Source organism: Oncorhynchus mykiss, chromosome 3 (assembly GCF_057628025.1).
Source record: "Oncorhynchus mykiss isolate SJ-2025 chromosome 3, ASM5762802v1, whole genome shotgun sequence".
Classification (NCBI taxonomy): domain Eukaryota; kingdom Metazoa; phylum Chordata; class Actinopteri; order Salmoniformes; family Salmonidae; genus Oncorhynchus; species Oncorhynchus mykiss.
In genome coordinates, this window is record NC_143024.1 from 10,858,187 (window position 1) to 10,880,145 (window position 21,959).

The 21,959-nt window shown below is 44.3% G+C and overlaps 1 protein-coding gene across 2 annotated transcripts in view; it reads left to right on the forward strand.

Moving 5' to 3' along the window:
• The window catches only part of LOC110520718 (E3 ubiquitin-protein ligase MYLIP-A), a 28,366-nt gene extending 6,449 nt beyond the window's left edge, over positions 1-21,917 (forward strand). The window contains exons 3-7 of one of the 2 annotated variants that reach the window (XM_090220422.1): positions 7,555-7,740; positions 8,379-8,576; positions 14,658-14,822; positions 16,402-16,798; positions 19,308-21,917. In XM_090220422.1, coding sequence (XP_090076548.1) covers positions 7,555-7,740; positions 8,379-8,576; positions 14,658-14,822; positions 16,402-16,798; positions 19,308-19,490 — 1,129 coding nt within the window. In that variant the 3' untranslated portion in view covers positions 19,491-21,917. The remainder of the gene's footprint in view (positions 1-7,554; positions 7,741-8,378; positions 8,577-14,657; positions 14,823-16,401; positions 16,799-19,307) is intronic. The other variant, XM_090220426.1, reaches the window with a different exon arrangement.
• Positions 21,918-21,959: the final 42 nt, after the last annotated feature.

Consider the following 21,959-nt stretch of genomic DNA (forward strand, 5'->3'; position numbering starts at 1 on the left):
GTCTGATTCCAGGAGGACCATGAGCTGTTGATAAGGTGTCTGATTCCAGGAGAACCATGAGCTGTTGATAAGGTGTCTGATTCCAGGAGAATCATGAGCTGTTAATAAGGTGTCTGATTCATAATGTTCTGCTCCAATAGAAGTAGAGGGACATTTGTCAGTTGCTCGTTGTGAGCGCTGAGGGAACGTTGTGCACTTGGTCAGATGATCCTGCATCATTGTTGCATTCTTCACATATGGTTTGGCACAGTATTTGTAAATGTACACAGATAAATGTTTTGACATGAAACAGGTTAATTAACAATCCTCGGTTAGCAGGCTCCAGCAAGCTAAAACCCACATGGTAGCAAAAACTAACTAGCAGAAATTGTTAACAAGTTAGAAATGATTTAAACACACTTTGCTGTAGGCTACTATTTACTAGTTAACAAAAAAAATAATGTATGTCATATAAAATGTATTCACCCCACCCAGTATTGTTATCAAAACTTACCAGAAAGCATGTAGTCCTTGGCTCAGACAGTTTAGTAGTGTGGGCTCAATAGCATCTCAGTAGTGTGCAAGATCTTGAGAATCAGCTGTACAGAATGCACTGTGCATGCAGAGGGTTGCAATTCCATTGAATTGGGGATAGTTTAACCAAAATATGCCACAAGACCTAGATTTGCCCTTTGTGTATCCCACAAAAAAAAAGGTTCACTGTTATAAGCTACCTTTTTTTTTAAATTAATTTAAGCGAAATGACTTTGCAACTCTAGTCCTCAGACTAGTTCAGGAGCCTGTGTATATATACTGTATAGGACTCTTATTTTATCTATCTGGTCTCTCCTCATCACTACAGTAGCTATATTGATTTTATCGGGAGGTATCTTATTCCATCCCTTTACTTAGATTTGTGTGTATTAGGTAGTTCTTGTGGAATTGTTAGATTGTTGATTGTTAGATAACACGGCCGACACGAGGCCTGTAGTAATAACACGGCCGACACGAGGCCTGTAGTAATAACACAGCTGACACGAGGCCTGTAGTAATAACACGGCTGACACGAGGCCTGTACTAATAACACGGCTGACACGAGGCCTGTAGTAATAACACGGCTGACACGAGGCCTGTACGAATAACACGGCTGACACGAGGCCTGTACTAATAACACGGCCGACACGAGGCCTGTAGTAATAACACGGCTGACACGAGGCCTGTAGTAATAACAAGGCTGACACGAGGCCTGTAGTAATAACACGGCTGACACGAGGCCTGTAGTAATAACACAGCTGACACGAGGCCTGTACTAATTACACGGCCGACACGAGGCCTGTACTAATAACACGGCCGACACGAGGCCTGTACTAATAACACGGCCGACACGAGGCCTGTACTAATAACACGGCCGACACGAGGCCTGTACTAATAACACGGCTGACACGAGGCCTGTACTAATAACACGGCCGACACGAGGCCTGTACTAATAACACGGCCGACACGAGGCCTGTGGTAATAACACGGCTGACACGAGGCCTTTGGTAATAACACGGCTGACACGAGGCCTGTGGTAATAACACGGCTGACACGAGGCCTGTGGTAATAACACGGCTGACACGAGGCCTGTGGTAATAACACGGCTGACACGAGGCCTGTGGTAATAACACGGCTGACACGAGGCCTGTAGTAATAACACAGCTGACACGAGGCCTGTAGTAATAACACAGCTGACACGAGGCCTGTAGTAATAACACAGCTGACACGAGGCCTGTAGTAATAACACGGCCGACACGAGGCCTGTACTAATAACACGGCTGACACGAGGCCTGTAGTAATAACACGGCTGACACGAGGCCTGTACTAATAACACGGCTGACACGAGGCCTGTGGTAATAACACAGCTGACACGAGGCCTGTACTAATAACATAGCTGACACGAGGCCTGTAGTAATAACACAGCTGACACGAGGCCTGTAGTAATAACACGGCTGACACGAGGCCTGTACTAATAACACGGCTGACACGAGGCCTGTGGTAATAACACAGCTGACACGAGGCCTGTGGTAATAACACAGCTGACACGAGGCCTGTGGTAATAACACAGCTGACACGAGGCCTGTAGTAATAACACAGCTGACACGAGGCAGGCTAATCTGCAGGCTAATATGCAGGCTAATATGCAGTCTAATCTGCAGGCTAATATGCAGGCTAATATGCAGGCTAATATGCAGGCTAATCTGCAGGCTAATATGCAGGATAATCTGCAGGCCAATATGCAGGTTAATATGCAGGCTAATATGCAGGTTAATATGCAGGATAATCTGCAGGTTAATATGCAGTCTAATATGCAGGCTAATCTGCAGGCTAATATGCAGGTTAATATGCAGTCTAATCTGCAGGCTAATCTGCAGGCTAATCTGCAGGCTAATATGCAGGCTAATATGCAGGCTAATCTGCAGGATAATATGCAGGATAATATGCAGGCTAATCTGCAGGCTAATCTGCAGGCTAATCTGCAGGCTAATATGCAGGTTAATATGCAGTCTAATCTGCAGGCTAATCTGCAGGCTAATCTGCAGGCTAATATGCAGGTTAATATGCAGTCTAATATGCAGGCTAATATGCAGGCTAATCTGCAGGCTAATATGCAGGCCAATATGCAGGCTAATCTGCAGGCTAATCTGCAGGCTAATATGCAGGCTAATATGCAGGCTAATCTGCAGGCTAATATGCAGGTTAATATGCAGTCTAATCTGCAGGCTAATCTGCAGGCTAATCTGCAGGCTAATATGCAGGTTAATATGCAGTCTAATATGCAGGCTAATATGCAGGCTAATCTGCAGGCTAATATGCAGGCCAATATGCAGGCTAATCTGCAGGCTAATATGCAGGTTAATATGCAGTCTAATATGCAGGCTAATATGCAGGCTAATCTGCAGGCTAATATGCAGGCTAATATGCAGTCTAATCTGCAGGCTAATATGCAGGCTAATATGCAGGCTAATATGCAGGCTAATATGCAGGCTAATATGCAGGCTAATATGCAGGTTAATATGCAGGTTAATATGCAGGTTAATATGCAGTCTAATATGCAGGTTAATATGCAGGATAATCTGCAGGTTAATATGCAGTCTAATATGCAGGCTAATATGCAGGCTAATATGCAGGTTAATATGCAGTCTAATCTGCAGGCTAATCTGCAGGCTAATCTGCAGGCTAATATGCAGGCTAATATGCAGGCTAATCTGCAGGATAATATGCAGGATAATATGCAGGATAATATGCAGGCTAATCTGCAGGCTAATCTGCAGGCTAATCTGCAGGCTAATATGCAGGCTAATCTGCAGGCTAATATGCAGGCTAATATGCAGGCTAATCTGCAGGCTAATCTGCAGGCTAATCTGCAGGCTAATATGCAGGTTAATATGCAGTCTAATATGCAGGCTAATATGCAGGCTAATCTGCAGGCTAATATGCAGGCCAATATGCAGGCTAATCTGCAGGCTAATCTGCAGGCTAATATGCAGGCTAATATGCAGGCTAATATGCAGGCTAATCTGCAGGTTAATATGCAGTCTAATCTGCAGGCTAATCTGCAGGCTAATCTGCAGGCTAATATGCAGGTTAATATGCAGTCTAATATGCAGGCTAATATGCAGGCTAATCTGCAGGCTAATATGCAGGCCAATATGCAGGCTAATCTGCAGGCTAATCTGCAGGCTAATCTGCAGGCTAATCTGCAGGCTAATATGCAGGCTAATATGCAGGCCAATATGCAGGCTAATCTGCAGGCTAATCTGCAGGCTAATCTGCAGGCTAATCTGCAGGCTAATATGCAGGCTAATCTGCAGGCTAATATGCAGGCTAATATGCAGGCTAATATGCAGGCTAATATGCAGGCTAATCTGCAGGCTAATCTGCAGGCTAATATGCAGGCTAATATGCAGGCTAATATGCAGGCTAATCTGCAGGCTAATCTGCAGGCTAATATGCAGGATAATCTGCAGGATAATATGCAGGCTAATCTGCAGGATAATATGCAGGCTAATATGCAGGCTAATCTGCAGGCTAATATGCAGGATAATCTGCAGGATAATATGCAGGCTAATCTGCAGGATAATATGCAGGCTAATATGCAGGCCAATATGCAGGTTAATCTGCAGGCTAATATGCAGGTTAATATGCAGGTTAATCTGCAGGCTAATCTGCAGGCTAATATGTAGTGTAGGTGGCAAGATCAGAACGTGTCATGTTTTTTTTGTAACAATTGTTTATTTTTCTGTCACATTCACCAGATGGATGCCGTGAAATGTGTTAAGGATCAGCCATACTAGTACAAAATAGTTTTTTGGTGGGGGGGGTAGTGTTTTATTTATTTTTAATGTTCTCCTTGTCTACTAGATGGGCTAACACCGTACTGGTGTGATCTCAGCCTTTGTGTGAGTAGGGTTGACACGAGGAAACACTGCAAACGATGGAACATGAACCATGTATCGCAGATAACAACAAAGTACAGGCTGTAGCCCAATAAGTATATATACATTTTAATGAATAATGTGGTAAATTTATAGTGCTACTAAATAACTCAGCCTTCAGATTATTCCAAAAGTAAAATAACACACCTTGGGAATCATGACTCCTAACAACAATGTTTGATTTGTTGAATCAATTCAACAGGAGGCTTATGTACGTAATCTCTAAGCACGTGCTCTGCTGGCCCTGAAAGAGTTGGGCAAACAAGAGAGGGAGAGGCCCTCGGTCTGTCAGCAGTCCACATGCAGCTCCACACTCACTGACAATGAGAGCCATGCATCCTGCAGGCTTAGCATGCACAGTCCCCCACATCCAGCCACCCCCTTACCTCCTGGCTGGCTGAGAGTGAGAACACACGGTACTAGCCATTGTTAATCCAAGCAGGCATCCATCCTGTTGGCTACAGCTGAGAGCCCCACTAGCTAAACACCCACTGCTGTATCACATTGTACTGCAGACACGCTGTTTAAATAGGATGTTCTGCTGATATCAACTTGCAGGGCAGAGTTCACATAGCAACAGTTCCAGAGAGCATTCAGCACTTCATCTGTCCTACAGCTGAGCGGCACCATGGGAGAATGTGTTGTTGAGAGTTTCCATTTTAAAATTCATAATGAGTAAAAACCATTTTGTCAAAACAGCTGCTACAGTGTGTTGTCTTGTCTGTGACTGTCAGTCCTGTACCTACAGTGTCTTGTCTGTGACTGTCAGTCCTCTACCTACAGTGTCTTGTCTGTGACTGTCAGTCCTCTACCTATAGGTGTCTTGTCTGTGACTGTCAGTCCTCTACCTATAGGTGTCTTGTCTGTGACTGTCAGTCCTCTACCTATAGGTGTCTTGTCTGTGACGATCAGTGCTCTGCCTACATTTTCTAACGGGAGCCTGTTAGTACTTGATAGGCTACATCTTTAGAACTAGAGCCATGAAACATACATGAATATACCTACTGTAGGCTGTAGATCCATGTACCCACTGTAGGCTACGTACTGTAGATTCATATACCGACTGTAGGCTATGTACTGTAGATTCATATACCCACTGTAGGCTATGTACTGAAGATTCATATACCCACTGTAGGCTACGTACTGTAGATTCATATACCGACTGTAGGCTATGTACTGTAGATTCATGTACCCACTGTAGGCTATGTACTGAAGATTCATATACCCACTGTAGGCTACGTACTGTAGATTCATGTACCTGCTGTAAATTCAATGCAGCAGATATGTGGATATCTAGCCTAATCTCAGCACCCAGAACCAAATCAGCTACTGAATGTTAATGTTATGGCTGTAACGAGAGACCGGTGGATATGTGATGTTATACCAGAGACCAGTGGATATGTGATGTTATACTAGAGACCAGTGGATATGTGATGTTATACCAGAGACCAGTGGATATGTGATGTTATACCAGAGACCAGTGGATATGTGATGTTATACCAGAGACCAGTGGATATGTGATGTTATACTAGTGGATATCTGATGTTATACCAGAGACCAGTGCGCCCCCTCACTGTTCTTCAACTCAAAAACTTGAACAACATAAGTATGCCTGACAGTCACAGACATTTTCAGATGCACGGTTCAAGACTTTCATTATGACTTGCTTTTATACCTCCGACACTGTGCCGTTACACCTCCGACACTGTGCCGTTACACCTCCGACACTGTGCCGTTACACCTCCGACACTGTGCCATTACACCTCCGACACTGTGCCATTACACCTCCGACACTGTGCCATTACACCTCCGACACTGTGCCATTACACCTCCGACACTGTGCCATTACACCTCCGACACTGTGCCATTACACCTCCGACACTGTGCCATTACACCTCCGACACTGTGCCGTTACACCTCCGACACTGTGCCGTTACACCTCCGACACTGTGCCGTTACACCTCCGACACTGCGCCGTTACACCTCCGACACTGCACAGTTACACCTCCGACACTGCAGTTACACCTCCGACACTGCAGTTACACCTCCGACACTGCAGTTACACCTCCGACACTGCAGTTACACCTCCGACACTGCAGTTACACCTCCGACACTGCAGTTACACCTCCGACACTACCGTTACACCGCCGACACTGCCATTACACCTCCGACACTGCCATTACACCTCCGACACTGCACAGTTACACCTCCGACACTGCAGTTACACCTCCGACACTGTGCCATTACACCTCCGACACTGCAGTTACACCTCCGACACTGCACAGTTACACCTCCGACACTGCAGTTACACCTCCGACACTGCAGTTACACCTCCGACACTGCCATTACACCGCCGACACTGCCATTACACCTCCGACACTGCAGTTACACCTCCGACACTGCACAGTTACACCTCCGACACTGCCGTTACACCGCCGACACTGCGCCGTTACACCTCCGACACTGTGCCATTACACCGTAGTAGTATACATTGGAGTGAAGCACAGACTGAGTTTGTTAAGTTTAAACAGACTTCCTGTTTATCACATGGGACTGTATGGAGTCGTGACCAGCCTGTACCAGCAATTCTGCCGCCCACATTCCTCAATGGAGAAATAGATGGATAGCTGACCCTGTGGACAGAAAGGTCAAGCGCTCATAGCAGGCATGAGAGAACTGTCATTTTATAAAGAAGGCTATCTTCATTCCTATATTCAGTGCAACTTCCTGTTTTGAGGAGGCACAGAGGGCTAGTTTAACATCACCAGTTAAGCTGTATTATTGTTCTTCCTCTTTTTTGTTGAAGATAACAACAAGAGGATTCTAATATCCCATAACTCTTTGCATAAATGAGGAAGAATTCTAGACAAAGGGACCAGTGATACTAGTTATTACGTTGTTCTAACCTGGGTATCTTCAACCTAGATTTAGGGCCCACAAAGAGGATGATCTTCCTTCCTCTTTTCAGTGCAATGTCCTCTTTTGACGAGGCAAAAATGTCGAATTAGTTTCCCCATTATCACTGCAGTTTTGTGAAGTTGTATTCTCGTTCTTCCTCATGTCCATCATATAACCCTTTACACATCCCTCTTTCCTCCAGACATATGTTCTTCCTGCACATAAAGGAGGAGCTGGACAGTGGCAGCCTGCAGATGGAGGCTGAGCAGGCCAAGGAGCTGTGTGCCCTCCTAGCCCAGGCTGAGTACGGAGACTACAACCAGAACACAGCCAAGTACTGCTCCAGCCAGATCTTCAGACAGGAGCCTGACCTGGCAACCATCAACAGGTCAGCACAGCAACTGAGTAACTTGACTCCAAATCAAATCAAATTGTATTTGTCACATACACATGGTTAGCAGATGTTAATGCGAGTGTAGCGAAATGCATTCCATGTCTTACTAAGTACTTCTCTGTGCTGACTTGTAGAACTGCTATAGATACAAGATAATAAAAATATAACCTTTTTGATGTGTGAAGGCCATCTGAATAGCTGACTAAACCATGGTTTGGTCTTCTGTTATTGCCTTGATGTGGGAGGAGCCTAAACACTCCCAAATCAGCATATAAATGGGATTCACAACATCTGTCCCTAAAACACTAGGCTGCTGACTCAGCTAGCCCTGCAGCTATATACATTCACTACTGGGCACTAAAGTACAGTTCTCATTCCTCATGTGTTTAGTTTAGTTTTAGTACATTTTATTTCGTAGATCTTTTTTTTAAATATATATATAAATAATACATTTAAAAAACAATGGAGGGACAGAAAAATGAAAACCGAGCAGAGATTATTTGGTGGCAGCATTTAAAATAGAACGTAGAAAACATGTTTCATTGTATGGGTGGGCCCCCCTGGTGAGTGAACAGTATTACAACAGCAGAAAACGTAACTCCTCTGTCCCGTCCTGCCGTGTCCGTCTGCAGCATCCAGGAGAAGCACCGTGAGCTAGAGGGTCTGAGCCAGGCGTCAGCAGAGTACCAGGCCCTACAGCTGGTGTCCTCCCTGGAGAACTACGGGGTGGAGTGGCACTGGGCCAGGGACTCAGAGGGACAGAGGCTGGCTATAGGGGTCGGCCCTGAAGGGGTATCTATCTGTCAGGAGGACTTCACCCCCACCAACAGGTATATTCACTACACTGACCTGACTTCACCCCCACCAACAGGTATTAAACTAACCTGACTTCACCCCACCAACAGGTATTAAACTAACCTGACTTCACCCCACCAACAGGTATTAAACTGACCTGACTTCACCCCCACCAACAGGTATATTCACTAAACTGACTTCGCCCCCACCAACAGGTATATTCACTAACCTGACTTCACCCCCACCAACAGGTATTAAACTAACCTGACTTCACCCCCACCAACAGGTATTAAACTAACCTGACTTCACCCCACCAACAGGTATTAAACTAACCTGACTTCACCCCACCAACAGGTATATTCACTAACCTGACTTCACCCCACCAACAGGTATATTCACTAAACTAACCTGACTTCACCCCCACCAACAGGTATTAAACTAACCTGACTTCACCCCACCAACAGGTATTAAACTAACCTGACTTCACCCCACCAACAGGTATATTCACTAACCTGACTTCACCCCCACCAACAGGTATATTCACTAAACTGACTTCGCCCCCACCAACAGGTATATTCACTAACCTGACTTCACCCCACCAACAGGTATTAAACTAACCTGACTTCACCCCACCAACAGGTATATTCACTAACCTGACTTCGCCCCCACCAACAGGTATTAAACTAACCTGACTTCACCCCCACCAACAGGTATATTCACTAACCTGACTTCGCCCCCACCAACAGGTATTAAACTAACCTGACTTCACCCCACCAACAGGTATTAAACTGACCTGACTTCACCCCCACAAACAGGTATATTCACTAAACTGACTTCACCCCACCAACAGGTATATTCACTAAACTAACCTGACTTCACCCCACCAACAGGTATATTCACTAAACTAACCTGACTTCGCCCCCACCAACAGGTATTAAACTAACCTGACTTCACCCCCACCAACAGGTATATTCACTAACCTGACTTCGCCCCCACCAACAGGTATTAAACTGACCTGACTTCACCCCCACCAACAGGTATATTCACTAAACTGACTTCGCCCCCACCAACAGGTATATTCACTAACCTGACTTCACCCCACCAACAGGTATTAAACTAACCTGACTTCACCCCACCAACAGGTATTAAACTGACCTGACTTCACCCCCACCAACAGGTATATTCACTAAACTGACTTCGCCCCCACCAACAGGTATATTCACTAACCTGACTTCGCCCCCACCAACAGGTATTAAACTAACCTGACTTCACCCCCACCAACAGGTATATTCACTAACCTGACTTCACCCCCACCAACAGGTATTAAACTAACCTGACTTCACCCCCACCAACAGGTATATTCACTAACCTGACTTCGCCCCCACCAACAGGTATATTCACTAACCTGACTTCGCCCCCACCAACAGGTATTAAACTAACCTGACTTCACCCCACCAACAGGTATATTCACTAAACTGACTTCGCCCCCACCAACAGGTATATTCACTAACCTGACTTCACCCCCACCAACAGGTATTAAACTAACCTGACTTCACCCCACCAACAGGTATTAAACTAACCTGACTTCACCCCACCAACAGGTATTAAACTGACCTGACTTCACCCCCACCAACAGGTATATTCACTAAACTGACTTCGCCCCCACCAACAGGTATATTCACTAACCTGACTTCACCCCCACCAACAGGTATTAAACTAACCTGACTTCACCCCCACCAACAGGTATTAAACTAACCTGACTTCACCCCACCAACAGGTATTAAACTAACCTGACTTCACCCCACCAACAGGTATATTCACTAACCTGACTTCACCCCACCAACAGGTATATTCACTAAACTAACCTGACTTCACCCCCACCAACAGGTATTAAACTAACCTGACTTCACCCCACCAACAGGTATTAAACTAACCTGACTTCACCCCACCAACAGGTATATTCACTAACCTGACTTCACCCCCACCAACAGGTATATTCACTAAACTGACTTCGCCCCCACCAACAGGTATATTCACTAACCTGACTTCACCCCACCAACAGGTATTAAACTAACCTGACTTCACCCCACCAACAGGTATATTCACTAACCTGACTTCGCCCCCACCAACAGGTATTAAACTAACCTGACTTCACCCCACCAACAGGTATTAAACTAACCTGACTTCACCCCCACCAACAGGTATTAAACTAACCTGACTTCGCCCCCACCAACAGGTATTAAACTAACCTGACTTCACCCCACCAACAGGTATTAAACTGACCTGACTTCACCCCCACCAACAGGTATATTCACTAAACTGACTTCACCCCACCAACAGGTATATTCACTAAACTAACCTGACTTCACCCCACCAACAGGTATATTCACTAAACTAACCTGACTTCGCCCCCACCAACAGGTATTAAACTAACCTGACTTCACCCCCACCAACAGGTATATTCACTAACCTGACTTCGCCCCCACCAACAGGTATTAAACTGACCTGACTTCACCCCCACCAACAGGTATATTCACTAAACTGACTTCGCCCCCACCAACAGGTATATTCACTAACCTGACTTCACCCCACCAACAGGTATTAAACTAACCTGACTTCACCCCACCAACAGGTATTAAACTGACCTGACTTCACCCCCACCAACAGGTATATTCACTAAACTGACTTCGCCCCCACCAACAGGTATATTCACTAACCTGACTTCGCCCCCACCAACAGGTATTAAACTAACCTGACTTCACCCCCACCAACAGGTATATTCACTAACCTGACTTCACCCCCACCAACAGGTATTAAACTAACCTGACTTCACCCCCACCAACAGGTATATTCACTAACCTGACTTCGCCCCCACCAACAGGTATATTCACTAACCTGACTTCGCCCCCACCAACAGGTATTAAACTAACCTGACTTCACCCCACCAACAGGTATATTCACTAAACTGACTTCACCCCACCAACAGGTATATTCACTAAACTAACCTGACTTCACCCCCACCAACAGGTATATTCATTAAACTGACTTCACCCCCACCAACAGGTATTAAACTAACCTGACTTCACCCCCACCAACAGGTATATTCATTAAACTGACTTCACCCCCACCAACAGGTATTAAACTAAACTGACTTCACCCCCACCAACAGGTATATTCACTAAACTGACCTGACTTCACCCCCACCAACAGGTATTAAACTAAACTGACTTCACCCCCACCAACAGGTATATTCACTAACCTGACTTCACCCCCACCAACAGGTATTAAACTAAACTGACTTCACCCCCACCAACAGGTATATTCACTAACCTGACTTCACCCCCACCAACAGGTATTAAACTAACCTGACTTCACCCCCACCAACAGGTATATTCACTAAACTGACTTCACCCCACCAACAGGTATATTCACTAACCTGACTTCACCCCCACCAACAGGTATATTCACTAAACTGACTTCACCCCCACCAACAGGTATATTCACTAACCTGACTTCACCCCCACCAACAGGTATATTCACTAACCTGACTTCACCCCCACCAACAGGTATATTCACTAACCTGACTTCACCCCCACCAACAGGTATATTCACTAACCTTCTTCACCCCCACCAACAGGTATATTCACTAAACTGACTTCGCCCCCACCAACAGGTATTAAACTAACCTGACTTCACCCCCACCAACAGGTATATTCACTAACCTGACTTCACCCCCACCAACAGGTATATTCACTAACCTGACTTCACCCCCACCAACAGGTATATTCACTAACCTTCTTCACCCCCACCAACAGGTATATTCACTAAACTGACCTGACTTCACCCCCACCAACAGGTATATTCATTAAACTGACTTCACCCCACCAACAGGTATATTCACTAAACTAACCTGACTTCACCCCCACCAACAGGTATATTCATTAAACTGACTTCACCCCCACCAACAGGTATTAAACTAACCTGACTTCACCCCCACCAACAGGTATATTCATTAAACTGACTTCACCCCCACCAACAGGTATTAAACTAAACTGACTTCACCCCCACCAACAGGTATATTCACTAAACTGACCTGACTTCACCCCCACCAACAGGTATTAAACTAAACTGACTTCACCCCCACCAACAGGTATATTCACTAACCTGACTTCACCCCCACCAACAGGTATATTCACTAAACTGACTTCACCCCCACCAACAGGTATATTCACTAACCTGACTTCACCCCCACCAACAGGTATTAAACTAAACTGACTTCACCCCCACCAACAGGTATATTCACTAACCTGACTTCACCCCCACCAACAGGTATTAAACTAACCTGACTTCACCCCCACCAACAGGTATATTCACTAACCTGACTTCACCCCCACCAACAGGTATATTCACTAAACTGACTTCACCCCCACCAACAGGTATATTCACTAACCTGACTTCACCCCCACCAACAGGTATTAAACTAAACTGACTTCACCCCCACCAACAGGTATATTCACTAACCTGACTTCACCCCCACCAACAGGTATTAAACTAACCTGACTTCACCCCCACCAACAGGTATATTCACTAAACTGACCTGACTTCACCCCCACCAACAGGTATATTCATTAAACTGACTTCACCCCCACCAACAGGTATTAAACTAACCTGACTTCACCCCCACAACCAGGTATATTCACTAACCTGACTTCACCCCCACCAACAGGTATATTCACTAAACTGACTTCACCCCCACCAACAGGTATATTCACTAACCTGACTTCACCCCCACCAACAGGTATATTCACTAACCTGACTTCACCCCCACCAACAGGTATATTCACTAACCTGACTTCACCCCCACCAACAGGTATTAAACTAACCTGACTTCACCCCCACCAACAGGTATATTCACTAACCTGACTTCGCCCCCACCAACAGGTATTAAACTAACCTGACTTCACCCCCACCAACAGGTATATTCACTAACCTGACTTCACCCCCACCAACAGGTATTAAACTAACCTGACTTCACCAACAGGTATATTCACTAACCTGACTTCACCCCCACCAACAGGTATTAAACTAACCTGACTTCACCCCCACCAACAGGTATTAAACTAACCTGACTTCACCCCCACCAACAGGTATATTCACTAACCTGACTTCACCCCCACCAACAGGTATTAAACTAACCTGACTTCACCCCCACCAACAGGTATATTCACTAACCTGACTTCACCCCCACCAACAGGTATTAAACTAACCTGACTTCACCCCCACCAACAGGTATATTCACTAACCTGACTTCACCCCCACCAACAGGTATTAAACTAACCTGACTTCACCCCCACCAACAGGTATTAAACTAACCTGACTTCACCCCACCAACAGGTATATTCACTAACCTGACTTCACCCCCACCAACAGGTATTAAACTAACCTGACTTCACCCCCACCAACAGGTATTAAACTAACCTGACTTCACCCCCACCAACAGGTATTAAACTAACCTGACTTCACCCCCACCAACAGGTATTAAACTAACCTGACAGTGCTGTTCGCAAAACATGTTATTCGTTGATGCACTTAACAACAACAACAAAAAAAGTTGAGGTCGGCTGCCGGTCTTTTTCTACTGTGCAGTGTTTGTATCCAGATGTAGCAGAGTTGAAAATATAACACTGACTGGTTATACAAACTCAGGATGCTCCTGTTAGAGTAGACACCATTAATATGTGATGATGTAGTTCTGTCTACAGGTCTAGACACCATTAATATGTGATGATGTAGTTCTGTCTACAGGTCTAGCTAGACACCATTAATATGTGATGATGTAGTTCTGTCTACAGGTCTAGCTAGACACCATTAATATGTGATGATGTAGTTCTGTCTACAGGTCTAGACACCATTAATATGTGATTATGTAGTTCTATCTACAGGTCTAGACACCGTTAATATGTGATTATGTAGTTCTATCTACAGGTCTAGACACCCTTAATATGTGATTATGTAGTTCTATCTACAGGTCTAGACACACAAGACAATGCTCTGCTGTTGGACATTTGATATGAAGTTATATAGAGCCTACAATGACTCTCTGTCCTCTGTTCTAGGATCATTTATCCCATCATCCAGATGGCCACCCAGTCAGGGAAGAATGTGTACATGACCATCACTAAGGACAGTGGTGAGGATGTGGCCCTGCTGTTTAAGATGACAAGCACCAGAGCTGCCAGCGGCCTGTACCGGGCCATCACAGAGACCCACGCCTTCTACAGGTCAGCAACCATGTAGCATGGCTCACATACCAACAACATGCCTTCTACAGGTCAGTAACCATGTAGCATGGTTTACATACCAACAACATGCCTTCTACAGGTCAGCAACCATGTAGCATGGTTTACATACCAACAACATGCCTTCTACAGGTCAGCAACCATGTAGCATGGCTCACATACCAACAACATGCCTTCTACAGGTCAGCGACCATGTAGCATGGTTTACACACCAACAACATGCCTTCTACAGGTCAGCCACCATGTAGCATGTAGCATGGTTTACATACCAACAACATGCCTTCTACAGGTCAGCAACCATGTAGCATGGTTTACATACCAACAACATGCCTTCTACAGGTCAGCAACCATGTAGCATGGTTTACACACCAACAACATGCCTTCTACAGGTCAGCCACCATGTAGCATGTAGCATGGTTTACATACCAACAACATGCCTTCTACAGGTCAGCAACCATGTAGCATGGTTTACATACCAACAACATGCCTTCTACAGGTCAGCAACCATGTAGCATGGTTTACATACCAACAACATGCCTTCTACAGGTCAGCAACCATGTAGCATGGCTCACATACCAACAACATGCCTTCTACAGGTCAGCAACCATGTAGCATGTAGCATGGCTCACATACCAACAACATGCCTTCTACAGGTCAGCAACCATGTAGCATGGCTCACATACCAACAACATGCCTTCTACAGGTCAGCAACCATGTAGCATGGCTTATACACCAACAACATGCCTTCTACAGGTCAGAAACCATGTAGCATGGTTTACATACCAACAACATGCCTTCTACAGGTCAGCAACCATGTAGCATGGCTCACACACCAACATCATGCCTTCTACAGGTCAGCAACCATGTAGCATGGTTTACACACCAACAACATGCCTTCTACAGGTCAGCAACCATGTAGCATGTAGCATGGCTTACACACCAACAACATGCCTTCTACAGGTCAGCAACCATGTAGCATGGCTCACACACCAACAACATGCCTTCTACAGGTCAGCAACCATGTAGCATGGCTTACACACCAACATCATGCCTTCTACAGGTCAGCAACCATGTAGCATGGCTCACACACCAACAACATGCCTTCTACAGGTCAGCAACCATGTAGCATGTAGCATGGCTCACACACCAACAACATGCCTTCTACAGGTCAGCAACCATGTAGCATGTAGCATGGCTTACACACCAACATCATGCCTTCTACAGGTCAGCAACCATGTAGCATGGTTTACACACCAACAACATGCCTTCTACAGGTCAGCAACCATGTAGCATGTAGCATGGCTCACACACCAACAACATGCTCACACAGGGTGACATTTTCCTCTTGTAAAAACATCTCTGCTGTGAGCCAATGTAGAGTAAGAAATGTATAATATGCAGCACAGTATATGCTGTACATTTTCTGATAATTTTCATGAGTTGCTGCTAAGTTTAGTTTTAGTGTACGTGTGGAGTCACTCCAGTTTCACAGTGTAATAACATTTTATAATATTGATTTGAGTGTTTTTGGTCAATAACTGTGATGTTATTTGTCCTTCAGGTGTGACACGGTGACGAACGACGTGATGATGCAGTACAGCCGTGACTTCAAGGGTCACCTGGCGTCTCTCTTCCTCAACGAGAACATCGACCTGGGCAAGAAGTATGTCTTCGACATCCGACGCACCTCCAAGGAGGTCTACGACCACTGCCGCAGGGCGCTCTACAAAGCCGGCATGGCAGGGGACTGTGTGTCCGGCGAGCAGAGCCCGTCGCGGTCCCCTGGGGTTGGGGAAGGAGGCTGTGAGGGGTGCCAGAGGAGCCGGGTTCTGGAGGAGAAGCTGCAGCAGCTCCAGGATGCTCTGCTGTGTATGCTGTGCTGTGAAGAGGAGATGGACGCTGCCTTCTGCCCCTGTGGACACATGGTGTGCTGCCACAACTGTGCCGTCCAGCTAGAGGTAACCATAACGTCATGGTTTAAAATAAGTATATATATACATACTCACTCACTCACTACCAGTCAAAAGTTTTAGAACACCTACTCATTCAAGGGTTTTTCTTTATTTTTACTATTTTCTACATAAGAGCGAAGCCATCAAAACTATGAAATAACACATATGGAATCATGGAGCAACCAAAAAAGTATTAAACAAATCAAAATATTTTATTCTTCAAATAGCCACCCTTCGCCTTGATGACAGCTTTGCACACTCTTGGTATTCTCTCAACCAGTTTAACCTGGAATGCTTTTCCAACAGTCTTGAAGCAGTTCCCACTCATGCTGAGCACTTGTCGGCTGCTTTTCTTTCACTCTGCGGTCTGACTCAACCCAAACTATCTCAATTTGGTTGAGGTCGTGTGATTGTGGAGGCCAGGTCAACTGATGCAGCACTCCATCACTCTCCTTCTTGGTCAAATAGCCCTTACACAGCCTGGAGGTGTGTTGGGTCATTGTGCTGTTGAAAAACAAATGATAGTTCCACTAAGCCCAAACCAGATGGGATGGCGTAACGCTACAGAATGCTGTGGTAGCCATGCTGGTTAAGTGTGCCTTGAATTCTAAATACATCACCGACAGTGTCACCAGCAAAACACCATAACACCACCTCTTCCATGCTTCACGGTGGGAACCACACATGCGGAGATCATCCGTTCACCTACTCTGTGTCTCACAAAGACACGGCGGTTGGAACCAAAAATCTCCAATTTGGACTGCAGCATCTCCCCTCCACGACCCCACACATGACGCAAGTTCACAGACAAAATTCAAACAATTTCAGACCAAATAAACATTTCTTAAAAGCATTGTTAACTAATGGGTAATGCAGTCAGAGACTTTAAAGGTGCTGCAGATGACAGTCCCCCCAGCTCTCTCTTTGCTGAAGCCATGAGTGCACGTTTCAGTGCCCAACAGGGCCCACAAAACATGCAGTTGTCTCCACCTGCAAAGTCCATGCACACACACTAGCATACTGTCCTACATGTGCTAATTAGAGTTGATTGATTTATGTTCCTCATGTTTTTGTTTTGTATCGATCTTATTTTATTCTTATTTATTGTTGTTTACCCCCCTTTTGGGGGGGGGAATGGTTAAAAAAATGGGAGAAGACTAGTATTTTGTAGTTTAATTCCTCATTGTACAATCCATAAGTATATATTTAAAAACAGATATTCACAAAGTTTGTGATGAATGACAGGTTGTTTCTTCATTTAAAACACATTAGGGTTTAAAATTCAATTAAGCTGTTTCATTTTAGGGGTTTAGTGAAGGCAGGTCATTTTTTAACCTTTAGCACAAGGGGAGTGAGTATACAGAATATTAAGACTACACAAGGGTTAAAGTAATGATGGATTGTCGTTTCTCTTTGCTAATTTGAGCTGTACTTGCCATAATTTGGACTTGGTATTTTACCAAATAGGCCTATCTTCTGTATACCACCCCTACCTTGCCACAACACAACTGAGTGGCTCAAGCGCATTATGAAGGAAAGAAATTCCACAAATGAATTTTTAAGAAGGCACACCTGTTAATTGAAATGCATTCCAGGTGACTACCTCATGAAGCTGTCTGAGAGAATACCAAGAGTGTGCAAAGCTGTCATCAAGGCAAAGGGTGTATTTGAAGATTTTTTTTTATATTTGAAGAATCTCAAATATAAAATATATTTTATTTCATAGTTTGTTATTTCAAACTATTTCATAGTTTGTTATTTCATAGTTTTCATATTTTTTCATATAGTTTTCATATTTTTTTTTACTAGAAAATAGTAAAAATAAAGAAAAACCCTTGAATGAGTAGGTGTTCTAAAACTTTTGACTGGTTGTGTGTGTACAGTATATAATTGTTGATGTATTTTGTAGTCTGTATTGATAGATACAGTGAAGAAGTGATTAAAATGGAGGAGAAGGACAGAATGGAATGTGACTCAGTCGGGGTTTGAACCGCATTCTCCATGGGTTTTATGTGTTCCAGGGGTGGCAGCACTAAACACCAGTCCCTGTTACACCATAATGCCATGTTCTTGTATCTTCCACTGTGCTGAATGAACTTTGAAGCTCCAAGTTAAACTTTTAGAGAGGTCAGGGTGGTTGGCAGTTAATGAAAAGAGCTGGTACTGTTTTTTTCCCTTTTTAAACAAATGAAGTGAACTGTTTGGTGAGGAGGAGTATGGTAGACGGGAGGAATGTTTGCAGAAACTATAGTTACCCTTCTTCCCATGGTTTATTGGCTGTCCTGAACCTTCTGTAGCCTGTAGGTCGTAGGTTAAATGCCTGTAGGGCAGTACTGTCAGCTACTCTGTGGACACCGTTAATCCAAGATTATATAGACTAATTCATCCAGATCTATATGGCTGTATCTTAACAATAAGTCTGTTTGATTCCTCACAAGTCACATCTATATACAGTGTTTTAATGTTAGATTAGCATATTATATTCTAATCAAATATTTTGATCTCACCCCTTCAGGTGTGTCCGGTGTGTCGGTCAGAGGTAGACCATGTCCAACACATCTACCTGCCCACCTGTGCCAACCTGCTGTCCCTGGCAGTGAGCAGTGCTGCCCCCTTCAATATTCCCAGAGACCTGGCCACTCACCTCTGTTCCTCCAGAGAGTTCTACACCAGCACAGACCAGATCTGTCACACGTAGATTTACTTCCAAATAGCTATCATTGCTATCATTGCTAACGTTAGCTAGCTAAAAATCTGGAGGTCTCCCCTCAATCTTAGCTAGTTGGCTAACGTTAGCTAGCTAAAAATCTGGAGGTCTCCCCTCAATCTTAGCTAGCTGGCTAACGTTAGCTAGCTAAAATCCGGAGGTCTCCCCTCAATCTTAGCTAGCTCGCTAACGTTATACTGCATCTAAAGTTAATCCGGCGACATCAAAATGATGAAAAATGGTTTTCCTACTAATTATTTGCCGCCTTTAGAAATGTCATTGTGTTTTCAAGCCACAGTAATAAACTTTAGACTGAATATTCATCAGTCCCCAATGAGGATGCATTGAGTAGAATGTTCAGTTGGGCATCAGTCCTAAAACAAACCTTCAAAACAATATTGTGAAGCAACGTGCAAACCATAAATACCAGGGGTAGTGCTGTAGTAATATACCAGTAGTAGTGCTGTAGTAGTATACCAGGGGTAGTGCTGTAGTAGTATACCAGTAGTAGTGCTGTAGTAGTATACCAGTAGTAGTGCTGTAGTAGTTGTATACCAGGGGTAGTGCTGTAGTAGTTGTATACCAGGGGTAGTGCTGTAGTAGTTGTATACCAGTAGTAGTGCTGTAGTAGTTGTATACCAGGGGTAGTGCTGTAGTAGTTGTATACCAGGGGTAGTGCTGTAGTAGTTGTATACCAGGGGTAGTGCTGTAGTAGTTGTATACCAGGGGTAGTGCTGTAGTAGTTGTATACCAAGGGTAGTGCTGTAGTAGTATACCAGTAGTAGTGCTGTAGTAGTTGTATACCAGTAGTAGTGCTGTAGTAGTTGTATACCAGTAGTAGTGCTGTAGTAGTATACCAGTAGTAGTGCTGTAGTAGTAGTATACCAGTAGTAGTGCTGTAGTAGTTGTATACCAGTAGTAGTGCTGTAGTAGTATACCAGGGGTAGTACTGTAGTAGGAATATACCAAGGGGTAGTATACCAGTAGTGTAGTAGTACTGCAGTATTGGTGATGTAGTAGTAGTGTGCTACTGTATGAGGTGCTATATGACTGCATACAGTAGCATTCTGAACATTAATTTCTCTGGCAACAGCTCTGGTGGACATTCCTGCAGTCAGCATGCCAACTGCACGCTCCCTCAACTTGAGACATCTATGGTATTGTGTTGTGTGACAACTGCACATTTTAGAACAATCTTTTATTGTCCCCCCAGCACAAGGTGCACCTGTGTAATGATTGTGCTGTTTAATCAACTTCTTGATATGCCAGCTTCTTGATTATCTTGGCACAGGGGAAATGCTCACTACCAGGGATGTGCACAATTTGAGAGAAATAAGCTTTTTGTTCAATAATGTATACTATACACTCCATTGTATTTTGATATCTTTATCTCTGCCATATATAAACGGTATATAAATGTGATGTCTCTGACCATAGTGTTGAAATAGTCATTACATTAGACTAGAAGAGTGTACCAGACCAGGTAAATAGTATTTATTTTATTATTATTTATCAGGGCCCATAGGGCTGTAATGAAGTAGTGCACTATATAGGGTGTCCGTTGGGATGGATGTTCCCACTGTCTTCCACAGATGAGTTACTCAATTTATCTTCTGGCCTGCAGCGAGTTCAAAAAATGTACCATACCAGGCCTGTTACCAGTCTACAGAAGTCACATTATTGCTTCTCATACCACCCGGCATCCCACTGCTGGCTTGCTCAGATCTAAGCATGGTTGTCCCAGGATGCTGCTGGAAGTGGTGTTGGAGGGCCAGTAGGTGGCACCCTTTTCTCTGCTCTAAAAAAAATATCCCAATGACCCAGGACAGTGTTTTGGGACATTGCCCTGTGTAGCGTGTCGTCTTTCGGATGAGACGTTAAACGGGTGTTAACCCTGGTGTCCTGACTTTCTGTGGTCACTAAAGATCCCATGGCACTTATCACAAGAGTAGGGGTGTTAACCCTGGTGTCCTGACTCTCTGTGGTCACTAAAGATCCCATGGCACTTATCACAAGAGTAGGGGTGTTAACCCTGGTGTCCTGGCTAAATTCCCAAATCTGGCCCTCAAACCATCACGGTCACCTAATCATGTATGAGCTGCCAATTGGCTCATACATCCTCTCCCCTGTAACTATTCCCCAGGTCGTTGCTGTAAATGAGAACATGTTCTCAGTCAACTTAACTGGTAAAATAAGGGTTAAAGGAAATGGAGAAGAATTCTCTACCAAAGCTCTTCCTTTCTTTTTAAATCGCTATTTACACTATGTACCTGAACAATGGATTTCAATTTGTTGATCAATGATTTCTGTAGTTAAGGTTCTGTTCTGTATTTAAAGCTGTGTTTTAATGAGTTGAAATTTAAAGCAAGATTTCATATTTATTTTCAAGTATTAATAAAATATTTATTTTGTACTTAATGTTTCATTTGTGAGTATTTTCTATCAGTTGTGGACTTGTCT